This window comes from Oratosquilla oratoria, chromosome 27, assembly GCF_046742065.1.
Source record: "Oratosquilla oratoria isolate Oo_2021 chromosome 27, ASM4674206v1, whole genome shotgun sequence".
NCBI classification, from domain to species: Eukaryota; Metazoa; Arthropoda; class Malacostraca; order Stomatopoda; family Squillidae; genus Oratosquilla; species Oratosquilla oratoria.
The window spans coordinates 2,259,951-2,275,459 of NC_134803.1; the positions used below are offsets into that span (position 1 = coordinate 2,259,951).

The 15,509-nt window shown below is 37.7% G+C and overlaps 1 protein-coding gene across 1 annotated transcript in view; it reads right to left on the reverse strand.

The window, feature by feature from the left end:
• The window catches only part of TBC1D16 (TBC1 domain family member 16), a 164,779-nt gene that overhangs the window by 39,101 nt on the left and 110,169 nt on the right, over nt 1–15,509 (reverse strand). Inside the window, exons 10-11 of the mRNA XM_076210114.1 lie at nt 4,320–4,464; nt 3,820–3,923 (exon numbers count right to left, since the gene is read on the reverse strand). Of these exons, the coding sequence (XP_076066229.1) occupies nt 3,820–3,923; nt 4,320–4,464 (249 nt within the window). The remainder of the gene's footprint in view (nt 1–3,819; nt 3,924–4,319; nt 4,465–15,509) is intronic.

Genomic DNA, 15,509 nt, shown 5'->3' on the forward strand with positions numbered 1-15,509 from the left:
CCAGCCTGGTAGGAAAACCATACGAGGAGAGACTAAATGTACTGGGTCTGCCAACTTTGAAAGATCAAAGAGAAAGAGGTGATATGATTACAATGTTCAGGTCACTAATGGAATTAATTTTCACTCTTTTTCCAAAAGATCCTGTTTGCAAAAAGGACTGGATCATTTGGTGCAGATGGCATGATTCATGGAAGCCTGGATTGAAAGTAAAACTGTTCGAAACATTTTTTTTTGGGGGGGAAAAAAAAAAAAAAAAAAAAACACTTGGGACCCTGGCCTTGCCAAGTCCCTAGGAATTAGCATGAACCCCATTCTGAAAGAAGATACACCATCAACAATTTTTGTCATCAATGAAAGACCCTTGGTTCAGCAAGCAAATGCCATCAAAGGAGCACTGCTGTTGAAAAAAGACAATGCTTGGAAGTAAGTGTATCAGTCTGTATCATGTGTATAGGTAGGCCTGTGTTATCTATGCTGTCGCTGACAATTGTTAATAAGCATGGTTAGGCTTGACTAACAATTTTTGGGCTAGGCCCAAGCAGATTAGGGGTACAGTCATGACATAGGCTGGCTAGGCCTGTATTTACCTAGTTGTATCTTATGGGAAAAGGGAGCTAAGCTTGTGGTATCCTGTCTTTGTATCTCTCCATATCATCAAGGATATGTTATGTCACTTTGGCTATTCAATTTATACATGGTGGTGTGAGAGTAAACGCAAGGGTAATGGGCCTGGGATTGGAGATGATTAAAGAAAATGGAGAATAATGGAAGATAAGCCAGTTGTTTGCTGACAACACTGCACTTGTAGCAGGATCAGAGGAAGGATTAAGGAAGTTAGTGACGGAGTTTGGGAAGAGCTGTGCAAAAGAAGGAAATTGAAGATAAATGTGGACAAATATAAGGTGATCATTTTTGATGTTGCTCTCTGGATTCTTTCAATCTTTATATTCTTTTTGGTACTAGGTGACCATAGTGTTGCAGGATACTCCAGTCTAGGCCTTATTAGTGTGACTAATATTTTTAACCATTTCATCGTCTAAATAAGTAAAAGCCACTTTTATTTATGTTAGAAAGTTATAGGATTCTCCAATAATTTTGTTTATCAGGGGACAAGTCATTTGAGATAATTATTCCCAGGTCTTTTTCAGATTCCACTTTCTTTACTTCCTTTGTTCCAATTGTATATGGTCCTGATATTCTTTTTTTACTTTTTCTAAACTCCATTATGCTACATTTCTTAATGTTGAAGTCCACTTCTCACTTCTGACTCCATTTCCAAACCTTGTTTAGGTCTCTCTGTAGTAATTCACAATCCTTTTCATTTTCACTTTCCTCAATAATTTAGCATCGTCTGCAAAGAAACTCATGTAACATTCCACAGCTTCATCCATGTCATTCACATAAATAGCAAACATTATTGGAGTTAATACTGAACCTGAACACTTTTCTCTGAGTACTACTCTCATTTTTCTACTATGCAAGAAATTTTCCACCCAGTTTAGTAGGTTACCTTTTATCCCTCCTATGTTTTCCAAATTTTTACAATAGTTTTTTGTATGGTACTTTGTCAAAGGCTTTTCGTAAATCTAAGAAAGCACAATCAGCCCATCCATTCTTTTCTTGTACTATATCTATTAGTCTTGAGTAAAAACAGATTAAATTTGTAGCAGTGCTTGTAAGGGAGACTGGTCTGTAATTAGTTGGTTCTTCTTTGTGTCCTCCTTTATATATTGGTATAATGTTGGCTTTTTTCCAGTCTTTTGGTATTTTTTCTTCTTTGAGTGTGCAGCTTATTACATTGTATATTTTGCCCATTAGTTCTTCTTTGCATTCTTTTAATATCCAATTTGCAATTCTGTCCGGGCCTTGAGATTTCCTAACATCAAGGTAGGGGGGAAAAAGCCTTTGGTATATGTATGTATGTACTATTCTTTTTTTGCTTCTTCTAAATTCCTTTATACTACACTTCTTAATGTTGAATTCCATCTCTCACTTCCTACTCCATTCCCATACTTTATTGAGATCACTCTCTAGCGACTCACAATCTTCTTCAGTGTTCACTTTTTTCAACAATTTTGCATCATCTGCAAAGAAGTTCATATAACTTTCAATTCCTTTATCCATATCATCAATATATATATAGCAAACATTATTGGGGCCAGAACTATTCCTTGTGGAACACCACTTTTCACTTCATCCCAATTAGAGTGTTTGTCTCTTATCACCACTCTCATTTTTCTTTCATGCAAGAAGTCTTCCATCCACTTCAGCAGTTTGTCCTGTATTCCTCCTGCAGTTTCTAATTTCTTAATTTCTAATTTCTCAATTTCTTAATTTCTAATTTATGTGGCACCTTATCAAAAGCTTTTTTCAGGTCTAGAAATGCACAATCAGCCCATCCATCCCTTTCTTGTATTACATCTATTAGCCTTGAATACAAACACATTAAGTTTGTGACACATGATCGTCTTTGTCTGAATCCAAATTGCCTTGGGTTTAGTACATTGTTTTTTTTCAAATGCTTTACCTATCTACTTTTGATAATTCTTTCACAAATTTTTGTTATACTTGTTAGAAAGACCGGTCTATAATTAGTAGGGTCTTCCTTGTTTCCCCCTTCATATATTGGTAGTATATTTGCTCTTTTCCAATCTTTTAGAACTTTTCCTTCTTTCAATGAACTGTTTATTAGGCTATATATTTTGTCTGTTAGTTCATTCCTGCATTCCCTCAAAATCCAGTCTGCTATTTCATCTGGTCCATGCGATTTTCTGACATTGAGATTACTCAAATGTTTCATTATTTCATTCCTTCTATCTCTTTTATAGGGGGTACTTTCTCTTCCCATATTTGTTTTGAGATGAAATGCCTGAGAAGTATGGTAAGAGTTACTAGGCTGGATAGAGTAAGAAATGAGGAGGAGAGAGGGGGTGGAAAGGGAGTTCGGAGATAGAGTTGATGAAAGAGTATTGGGATGGTTTGGACATATAGAAAGAATGAGTGAATAAAGATCAGTAAAAGAGGTGTGGAAGGCAGAGGTGGAAGAAGTGAACATGAAGGGGTTATGAAGGATGAGAAGGATGGATGTGGTAAAAGGGACATTGGAAAAGAGGAGAATGTCTGTTGAGGAAGGAAGGGAGAAGACAGAAGTTAGGGGAGAGTGGAGAATGGTTGTGTATAGATGATGCTGTGATGTATGGGAGTGGGTGGGGGATGAGGGGAACGGTATGGGTGTATGATATTTTGACACAGCCCAAAGCTATTTCTCTCTCTTCTCTTTTTCAGCATGAGGGGATGAAGGGGGAGGGGGTGCCAATTAAATGAAGCAGTCTTGCTGTGGATAAGCTGTGTCTTGCTATAATGCTTTTGACCCAGGGCAGTGGGCAGGATGCAGGGATAGAATGGGTGAGAGTGGATTTTATCCCTTTATTTTTGGCTACCTTTCTTGTAAGGGGGAAAAAGCCATTGGTATATGTATGCAATGATGTATATCTAAATTAGGCTTTTGCTAATTAAAATTTCTACCCAGATTAGACATGAATTTTGTCCCTGAAAAAGTAGAATCTACATAAAAGTCAACCTCTTAAATTCAGACTTAAAAGATGGAGAGAAAAACTCGAATAATATTTGAGTATGTGTATATATATATATATATATATATATATATATATATATATATATATATATATATATATATATATATATATATATATATATATATATATATATATATGGGCAGTGATACAAGGGAGATGGACATTAATAAATACCAAATGATTCCATATACCAACATATAAGAGAAAACCTGAAGTGCCTTACAGGAGGATCCATCGGTGGCAGAAGAGTAAGTCCAGTCCATCTTGAGCAGCCATGTGATTGTAGAAGGAGGGGGTCATGAGCCGTAGCAGCTCCTGCAGATATTTCTACAGGATCAAATAAACCATTGTCAGTGCATTGTTTTCATAATTCAACATTTCTTTTTTCAAAACTATTTTGAAAATTCACATTGTCTTGGTGCATTGCTTCTGACCTAGGGTGATGGGCGAGATGAAGGGATAACCCATCATTCAGGAGGAGCCAAGATGAGAAGGAGGGAGGAAGGGGTGGTGAATGGGGTGGAATGGGTCGGGATGAAATGAGTGGGAGTGGAATTATCCCTTTTGATTGACTTTGGCTACCTCCCTTGTAAGGGGGAAAAATACCTTGGTAAATATATTTTGAAAATTCAATAATATGAATAAGGGTAGGGATAAGGCGAGACAGAGAAACAGAGAAAGAAAGAATGTGTGGTGTGGAAAAACATTATTTATACATCTTACCAGGTTCTTTTCCATATCCTCATCCTTGGGCGAGGTGACAAAGATGGTCTTCTGCATGAGGCCAGCAAAACACCAGAAGGCATCAGCTTCATTCCGCACCTCCGCAAGGATCGGTGCCAATATATCTGACATTCCTTGGGTGTATCTGGAAAGATTGCTTACAAGTGTTTACTATACATTTGGGCATGGTGGCCTAAGATGGCAAAAAACTCAAAAAATATATGAGCTACCAGTATTACATTTTATGATGTTTTGTCACAAAGGACATTCTTTTGACAAGGTCATTCATGACAAAACATCAGAAAATTAAAGACCATGGCTCCCTATGTGAATTTTCTTTACAAAGGATTACAAAGGATTACAAAGGCGGAGCATACCAACAGGAGACCTTTTGGTCCATAACTAGGTCGGATGCAGAAAAAAATGATAATTCTAACTAAATAAAAAATAAATAGATAAAAATTATAATAATATGAAGAATAATAAATCAAATATATAAATGCATAGGTATAGTTAAATAATAAACAAACAGATCACTAGTAAATAATAATAAATTGACAGACAAATAATAATAAATGAAAATCAAGCAAATAATAATAAACAAATAATAACACATATGAAATAAATGGCAGTCATTACAGCATCTTGCTTAAGTGTTTATCTAAATGAATCTTAAAGCTTTGAACTGAACTACATTGCACTGCCTCTGCAGGAAGTTTATTCCATTCATTAACTACATTGTTGGCAAAGTTGTTTCTATCCACTTCCAAATTAAATATATTTCCTGACAGTTTGAGACCATTGTTTCTTGTCAGATTCTCATTCAGTGTGAAAATTTGTCACTTTTGATGTTGTCAATTCCCTTTAGAATCTTAAAGACTTGTATCAAGTTTCCTCTGAGTCTACCCTTTTTTAGGGAAAACAGATTCATGTTTCGGTTTTCATATGATTGATTTTTTCTGTTTGGAATTAGTTTTGTGGCTCACCATTGTACTTTTTCCAATCTGTCAATGTCTTTAATGAGATTCGGTGACCATACGGAAACAGCATATTCCAAATGTGGATGAACTAACAACTTAAATAGTTTGTTAATGAGAGATGGACTTTTGAAGTCAAAAGATCACACAATCAGTCCTAGAATCTTATTCTCTTTCTCAGAGGCTGAAATACACTGCTTAGATGATTTGAGATCATTACTGATAATCATGCTGAGATCCTTTTCACTATCCACTTTTATTAACAAATTTCCTAATAACTTGTAATCGTGCTTACTGTTATTTTTACCTATGTGCATAACCTTGCATTCACTTGTGTTAAATTTCATTAGCCACTTTTCAGACCATTGCTGTAATTTACCTAAATCTTCTTTGTTTTTTAATCAATCAATTTTGTCTTGAGTTTCACTAAGTGGAAAACCTGCAGTCTCACAGTGGCTAACAACAGTCCTTAGAACCTCCCACAGATCTCTCTAAGAAGAAATTTTGAATTGTTGTCTATGTTGTATCAGTGTGGGACTGTTTCTATACCACCAACTCAAACTGGTGGGGAATGAAGAGTATTTCTAAATGTCAAATAGTGTAATCAGCATCATTAATTGGGAGCATACACCAGGCAGAGTATTGCTTCACTCACACATCGGTCCTAATCCCCAGTCTCTAGCAAGTGCCCATGCAGACATCATTCCCACTCCAAACAGCTCTTGACATTTTTTATCAATTTGCACCAGCCATGAATTCTGTGGGCATCTCCTTCATCTCCTCCACTGAGGGCTGACTCTTGTGGAGACAACACTGAGAGTAGGATCAGCATCAAGGAAACATGCCACATGCACATATAGCCTAAGTTGATATTCACAAATTATGCTGGTAACTGGCCTAAACTGAGTCTCACACTACAGCCTCTGGTTTGATTTGAAGTCATTCCAATGACACCCTATGATTCTCTGATGGCACTTAGTACCAAGGGCATTGAGATGCCTCTTCAAGTCAGCATTCTATGTCCATGTCTCACAGCCATACAGCAAAACATGAAGCACAAGTGACTCAAAGATTCAAATCTTATTTCTCCTGCATAAATAATGACAATTCCATATACTCTGGCTGAGTGAGTTTATATAACACCATGGGCAATGCCAATCCTTCAAAGTACTTCCCGACATCACCCACCACTGTTATGCACTACATTACCAAGGTATGTAAAGTTTTCCAAGACCTCAATGTCCTTGCCACATGCATGGACAGACTGAACTGTGTTATCCAGTAAGCCCATAAATGCCTGGACCTTGGTCTTGGTTGATGAGACATGAAGTCCAAGTGGTCTTGCCTCCCTGTACAACCAAGACCTCCAACAACTTTGCAAAAAGGACAGCTTCATCAGCAAATACAAAGTCAGTGACCTTGTTGCCAATAGATGCTCCACAACAATACTGATCAACAACTCTGTCCAATACCCAGCCCATGCAGGTGTTTATAAGTATTGGGGGAAGGACACACCCTGCCTAACTCCTGAATTAACAAGAAAGAAGTTGAACATGCCTTCTTCATACTTAATAGTGTAAGAAATAAAAATAAGCTCCTAAAGAGAGATCTTGGGCCCAGTCCAGAGAGTGAGTGCCATGCACCTACTGATTGAGGTAAGGGGGTTAATGGGTTTTGAAAATAGACAGCTTTGCTATCCATCTTGTAGGACAACCACATAAAGGTCCCTGTCATTGATCCCTTCCTTTGCTATCACAGTTTACAACATATTACAAAGGATATGTAAGTCAATTGACTTCTTTGTCCACAACACAGTGATATACAACATAGTGAAAACCTAAGTAAATTATAAGGCATTACAGAATACTGCTCAGGAGAATATATAGCTGAATTATAAATATTTGAGTTGACCTTCATGCGAGTGGCTTTGTGAGAAGTTTATTCAATTCAGTGACTTTGTGGATGGCAAAGTTGTTTTCACTTCGTCCTGAATTAAATCTACAACCCAGTACCTTGACTTTTTTCAATCCACTGTCCCATAAATGCCTGGACCTTGGTCTTGGTCGATGAGACATGAAGTCCAAGTGGTCTTGCCTCCCTGTACAATCAAGACCTCCAACGACTTTGCAAAATGGACAGCATTACAGAATACTGCTCAGGAGAATATATAGCTGAATTATAAATATTTGAGTTGACCTTCATGCAAGTGGCTTTGTGAGAAGTTTATTCAATTCAGTGACTTTGTGGATGGCAAAGTTGTTTTCACTTAGTCCTGAATTAAATCTACAACCCAGTACCTTGACTTTTTTCAATCCACTGTCCCTGGTCTTTCTTGCAGAAGACCTGTGGCTTTCAGGTAACTGGTGACAGCTTCCAAGTAGTACCATAAACCACTCAGGGAAGAAATATTGTGATGTTTTGGGATTACTAGTGTGGTGCATTGTAGAATGTATTCTGTACCATTGGTGTGGTGGTTGCATCTGAAGCAGTTTGAATCTGTGGATAGGCCTATTCTATGCAAGATTACCAGTCTTATTACATGTAACTGAAAGAAGGCAATCTACCACTTGATTGGAAAAAGGCAAATGTGGTGCCAATTCACAAAGGTGGAAATAAGGAAACACCACTAAATTATAGGATGGTATCACTAACCAGTACAACATTAAATAATATGTGAAAGGATTGTGAAAGATCAATGGACCAAATATCTTGAAAAGATAAACATTCTAACAGACAATCTGGTTTCAGAAGGTTGTGCGTGATGAACCTTTTACATTTTTACTTGACAGTGATTGATGCAATACAAGGGAGTGGGGTGGGTGGAGTGCGTGTACCTTGACCTAGACAAGGCATTTGATAAAATACCTCACAGTTGACTTGTGTGGTAATTGGAGAACATTCGAGGACTAAGAGGCAAACTACTAGAAAGGATGAAAAACTTTCTGAAGGAAAGATAAATGAGGACAGTAGTAAAGAATGAAATGTCAAGCTGGAGAGCAGTAATGAGTGGAGTTCCACAAGGTTCAGTGCTTGCACCAACAATGTTTCTTGTCTATGTTAATGATATCATGGAAGGAACAACAAGCTATGCCAACATGTTTGCAGATGATACAAAAATCATGAGGACATTAGACTACTGCAAAAATATCTAGATGTTATTTTTGCATGGAACCAAGAATGGGAAAAGTTCAATACTATAAAGTGTAAAATACTGTATATGGGGAATAGTGGCAAAAGACCATCCTTAAACTATTGCTTGGGAAGTGAACCCATTACAAAAGCAAAATAGGAGAAAGAATTGGGAGTGTTGACAAAAGACAACCTGTCACCTGACTGACACCAGTAGAACTGTGGGAAAGACATATGAACTACTGCAGAAGATCAAAGTGGTGTATCACTAGATGGATGAAAAGATGAAAAAAAAAAAAAAAAAAATCATCAAAAACTCTGATCCATTCAAGACTAGAACATGCATCATTAGAATGGTTCCCACAGAGTGAAGGATATAAGCAAGATGGAGAGAATACAAAGGGCAGCAACCAAACTGGTTGCCAACATGGCAGATAAACCATATAAGGAAAGACTAAAAACACTGGGTCTCCCAGCTTTAAAAGATTGAAGAGAAAGAGGTAATATGATTACAGTATTCAGGTCACTAAAGGGGAGAGATTGTACTGACAGAAGAGATCTTATTAATCCCTTCGATACGATGATACCTACGTAGGCGTCATAAGGAGCAAGTGGGTATGCGAGGATGCCGATGTCGGTGTCTTGATTATATATATTGTAGTTGTACCTGCGTGACCCCCATACTCTGTAAATTGGCTTCATCATATTTTCTATGGTTATCAAAATTCACGGGTGAAAGAGAACAAGCAATACAGCGGTAACTTTATTTTTTATAATGGGAGTATTATGACACAACATCGCACGTCTGGCAGCTAATGCTGCCTGCGAGATTTTGGCCCGTAGTGAAGGGGATTAAGATGGGAGGAGGGCTTTAAGAGGTCATGGGAGCTAATCAAGACAGACCACATGTCTAAAGGATATGAAAAAATACATTTTCCATATACATGCATATATACTTGGAATAGCTCAAACATTACATAAGTTCATATCTAAATATAATTGGAAATCAAGGATATATATTAGTTGGAACTAAGTATAAAAAAAAGAGAGAGAGCAAGAGACAGGACCCAACGAGTGTCGTTTCTTTTTCTGTATACTAGCTAGGTAAACGCAAACAGCAATTTAATCCTTACTGGAGATTTTAATTACAGTAAGGTCAACTGGGAGAAATGGGAAGTAAGTGACAAAGCAGATTCCTCAGAAAATACCATGTTAAGTATGTAGTGGGCATGAGTTATATTTGTAATATTGTATGTGTACACATATGTAATTGTGTAGAACCATCTTGCAGGTTCCCATCTTGCCTGACGCTATGTGGCATCAGTTCTTCAACAGCCTTATGCAAGAGAACCCATCACTCTCCTTGATATTGTACTTTTGGAACTTGTCAGTATTTTATTACCAATCATAATATTAAATAGTGGCAGCAGATAAAAACTTCATATTTCTTCATGAGACATTTCAGTGATGATTTATTTGTGACTTGTGTGCAAGTTAACTAAATTGTTTCATGGGTGTTTCAGCATGTGTTTTTTTCTTTCATTCATACAACTAGGTTTGTACAAACACTGCTGTGCATACGATTGCAAATAATTGACTATTACAGAAGTGCAAAAAGTTATATTGTGGGCTGCTTAGTATTATTCTTTTGGACATCAACTCATGCAACTTCGCCTCCAACTTTAAGCTCATCTCTTGCCACTAGCTACCTTAACATCATCCCAGACTACTATCATCTGTGTGCTATGAGATTTCTCAGTATATTGCTGCAGTAATTCCAGCAATACCCTTGTGCACATGAATGTTGTTGGATGAGTAGTGTTTCCAAGTCCATGTGGGACTCCATAGTTGGCATGTTGTCATTATCCACCATATGGTGTGCATATTACTGTTAATGTATACAGACGCTCCTCTACTTACGTTCATTCGTTTTACGGGTTTTTTATTTTACGTTTGAACTGACTGTAAAAAAAATTATGTAATTTTTTTTTTCTTTTTTAGTTTAGCGCGCTCTCCATAGTACGAGACTTTCAAACGATACTTACGCATGACGCTGCATCCATTGTTTACATGGCACAAACGACAGACTGAACGTGCCTTGCCTCCTCCTCCTCCTTCTCCTCCACCATCTCACTTTATGTTGCTTGAATTTAATTTATTTGAAATTAATTTTATTATTTTACAATGTTATGTTTATAATTAATGATTTAGGGGTGTTTTATAAGATAAGGTAATAGAATTTATAGATGTATAGTACAGTATGAACGGTCATACATTACTGGAACGTACAGTAACAAATTAAGTTCATTTTCACGTTACATTCGGCCGTTCGGAACGTAACTAAAATGTAAGTTGAGGAGCGTTTGTATTATGGTCACCTTTTTCTTAGTACTGTACTTATATTTTCTATCATTCTTTGTATTCTATGCCAAGGCTAATTTCACTTATGCAATAGTGACCTTTTATATAATTTCTTATAATTACATGCTTTTGTAGCTGTGTGTGAGCCAGGATCATGTGTGTGGTTGCTGTCAGATAATCCCTGTGTGGATGAGAGCCATATTACATTTAGTGGTCCCCGGTCCTGCCTTACAGAGGTATTCCTTCAAGATGCAAATATCCCTCTCCAAGCAGATGACACATAAGAATGAAGGACACTGCAAGAGATTATAAGGCCTACACTAGGCAGTTCCATGTTCATTACCACCTGTCATCCCCATCCATAAAGTTGTCTGTTTCTTAAAACAACTACCGGTAATAGTTTCAGTGCTCACTACATGATTATTAAGTCTATTCCATTCATTGATCACCCTATTAGTAAACCAATTCTTGTCTTCCTTATTAAATCTAAATTTGTCCAGTTTAAATCCATTTCTGTGAGTCCTGCCATGTTGTCTTAATAGGATGACCTTGTTTGTGTCATCTTGTTAAAGCCTTTGATCTGCTTAAACACTTCTATTAGTTTACCCCACACTCTGCATCTTTCCAGAGAGTGTAAGTTAAGGTGTCTAAGCCTCTCTCTGTAAAGTAAATTTCTGAGCCCATGTATCATTTTGGTCATTCTCCTCTGTACTGATGCAAGTGAATTGATGTCCATTCTGTAGGACTGAGAGACCAAAACTGTACTGCATATTCAAGGATGGGTCTATCACTAGATAGAGTTTGATAATTACCTAGGCACTTCTATTTGTAACCATCTTAGCAATGAAACCTAATGCTCCTGATCCTAATGCACTGTTTCCTGGATTTAAGGTCAGGACTCACTAGAACTCCCAAGTCTCTCTTGCATTCAGTTTTCTCTAAAAATGTGTTATCTAAGCTACATCTATTTTTGGTGTTGTGTAGCCCCTATGTTTTAAATGTTGCACTTTGAGATATTGAAGTTCATTTGCCATTTCACTGACAATATGAACAATTTGTTAAGACCATCCTGCAGAATCTCAGTGTCATCTCCTAACCTAATTAGGCATCCTATTTTAGTGTTGTCAGCAAACTTACTAACATCACTATTAATCCCATTGTCCAAGTCGTTTATGTACATAATAAACAATAAGGGACCCATAACCGAGCCCTGGGGGACCCCAATGGAAACACTCCCCCACCTGGATTTTACACCATTTATGGTGACCTGCTGTCTTCTGTCACTGATCCAAGCTCTAATCCATTCTAACACTTTTTCTCATATGACATTGGCTTTGATTTTATTTAGTAGTGCCTGGTGGGGCACCTTGTTGAATGCTTTGCTAAAGTCAAGGTAAATAACATCATAACTACCATCGTTATCTGATGCCTTATATACTTTAGTGTAAAAGGATAGAACATTAGTCACACATTATTTACCTTGGAGAAACCATGCTGTTTGTCATAAATCAAATTATGTCTCTTGATGTGTCCTCTGAGTCTATTAACTATTACTGATTCAAGCATTTTACCTATAACTGATGTCAAACTGATTGACCTGTAGTTGGATATAGACGATTTATCTCCCTTCTTAAAAACGGGAACAATGTTTGTCTGCCCTCGAGCAATAGGCACAAAACCAGTGTCTACAGACTTATTAAACATTTCTGATAACTGGTCACAGATTTCAAATTTACACTCTTTAAGCACTCTTGGAAACTTTTTGTATGGACCCAGGGGGTTTTGTAGCTTTAAGTCTTTCAATCTGCTTGACTACTACCTTACTAATGCTGATATTAGTCTACTTTCTTCATCCCCACTGAAAACTGTATTGCAGTCAGGTACCTCATCTAACCTCTCCTTACCAAACACCGAGGGAAAATATTTGTTAAATGCCTCACTCATTTTTCCTCCATTCTATCATGACATTTTCGTCATTTTGAACTGAGCCTATCCTTTCCTTACTCTTTGTTCTGTAGAGATGAAAGAAGCCCTTTGGGTTGGATCTTGCTTGTCTGGCAACCTTAATTTCACAGTTATGTTTCACTGTGTGCGTATTCTTTTTAACCAGTTTTGCTATATCGTTATATTTAGATCTAATGTACATTTCCTCTTTTCATTCCAAGCTCATGTTTCAGCCTGTCCATCATCCATTTGGGAGTATCACAATTCTTCCATATTGACTCATGGGGAATAAATTTATTTTTGTGCATTTAGAATTAAAGCTGTTAGGTTACTATACATTTCATCCAAATCGTTGACCAGGCTATTGACCCCACGTCTACAAGTGACCTGACCCAAGGTCCCTCCATGACCGTCCTAATGACGTCCAGACTGACCATGTATCTGGCCTTGTCACAGCCCTGTGCATTGTCCCATACGTGATTAAATGTCTTATATAGTCTCTCGTCTCAAAATTGGCTCTCGTGAAGTCCAGTGCTTGAATGATATTCATACTTTTTAATTCTTCCCAAATAAAATTTAATCTTATTTCTTGATGATCACTACAGCCTAGACTATCTCCCACTTTTACATTACTCATTAGGTGTTCATTATTAGTTAAAAGTAAGTCCAGAGTATTCTCTCCCCTCGTAGGATCAGTAATAATTTGTTTTAGGAAATTATCCTGCACATCTAAGAAAATTTTTGCTTCCTAAGCTTCTACTCAAATTTCCCAGTCAATGTTTCTATAATTAAAATCTCCCATGATCACATTTTTGTACTGGGACACCCTGTAAATTTCATGAATCAGGGGATCAGTCTGCTCAATGCTGAGGTTAGGAGGTCTATATAGGACGCCAATAATAAGTTTCTTATTCTTGCCTATAATCTCCACCCAAATAGATTCTGTACTATCCTCTTCCTTAATCAAATTGTTGATAATACAGTTTATTGTATTTTTAACAAAAAGTGCTACTCCTCCCCCACTCCTGCCAACTCTGTCCTTGTGAAAAATTTATATCCTTCTATCTCGATTTTCAGAAGTAATAGCTATAATTTTAAATCTCTCTATGCATGCTTTACCTCACAGTAAATAAATTTTATTTAAATGCTTCTGCTGTTTGTATAGTAAACTTTTAGTCTATCCTCCCTCTACCCCAATTTGGTGATTCTTTTCACAGTCCCTCTATGAGCTGTTTCTATTGCCTAAAATATATTCTGATACTTCTGCCCTCGACTCTCACATAATCTACCTGAAAAAAACATGCAGGATGCCCACTTCCCTCACAAGGGATTTAGCAAGGAGCCAAAATCCTCTGGGCAACAAGTTCACCCCATCCCTTGTGAATATAAATGATTTTTACCATAAAAGCGATCCCAGTTGTCAATAAATGCCCATCAATTGGCCTTACAATGTTTTGCCAGTCTGCAATTCATTGCAATAGCCCTGGAATGCCACATGCCTTCTCTACACCTCAGAAGGATTCCACATACAACAGGAACCCCTCCCTTACTCCTAATCTCATCTAGTACATCCCAAAACCATGCAAACAATTCCTCACTCCCTAGCTTACTTATGTCATTCCCCCCAGCACCCAAGCAAACAAAATAAAAAATCAGCAGAAACAGGAACAAGAAAATCAGAAAATTATATTTAAAGAAATAGTACAACAGCAGGTAGAGGAAAAGGCTAAACTATAACTAAAGTAATTAAAGAACTGGAAAACTGGGTAAGAAACACTGGATAAAAAAAAAGTGCAATATAATTTTATCAAAGAAAAACATAATGTGTACAAATACCAAAGAGAAAAAGATGAGAAAGAAATTGCAAAGGAAATTCTAAAACTGGTTCAAGAAGAGGGACAAGAATTGGACAAAGATATCAAGGTGTGTAGAATGGGTCAATACTCTAGAGAAAAACACTACAGGCCACTAAAAATCAAACTAAGGACTCAAATGATAGCTGAAGAGGTACTATCAAAAGTGGCAAAGCTAGCAAATAGTACATACATACATACATATATATACCATATATACACCAAGGCTTTTTCCCCCTTACAAGGGGGGTAGCCAAAAAGGAAAAGGCATAAAATCATTCTCACCCATTCCATCCCTGAATACACTCCACACCCCTCCACCCTCCCTCTTATCTTAGCACCTCCTGAATGACAGGTCATCCCTGCACCTTGTCCACTGCCCTGGGTCAGAAGCAGTGTCGCAAGACACAGCACATCCACAGCAAGGCCGCTTCATTAAATAGCAAATAGTGAAAATTATAAAAATATATGGATAAAAAAGGAAATGAATGATGAGGAAATAGATATGTTGGGTCCTGCAGCCAGCAAGCCTGTGGTGACACGCTGTAGGCAGTTGGCCTTGGGCACCAATAAAGACAGTACCCACACTTGTGTATCACTTGCCTATCCCATATGGTGCAGTAACAGCCCTACAGATCTACCCATTCACCATGGCTGGTCGTCACCTCCATCTACCAACTCAGACCCCACGGTCCAGCCATTGGTCCCCACACGTGGCTACAACCTTGGAACAAGCTTTGCAGCAACAGCCTTGCAGCAACAGGTGGCAAAGAGACCTGGCCACTGTTCACCAGCCCACTGGTCTGCAAACCCTGAGAAATGTGACCTGGGCACCTCTTCAGCACCTGGAGGTGCTCTATGGAGTACTGGTTAGATCTGAACGGCTTTACAACAATCGAAGCAGTCCTGCACATTTGCCTTCTCTG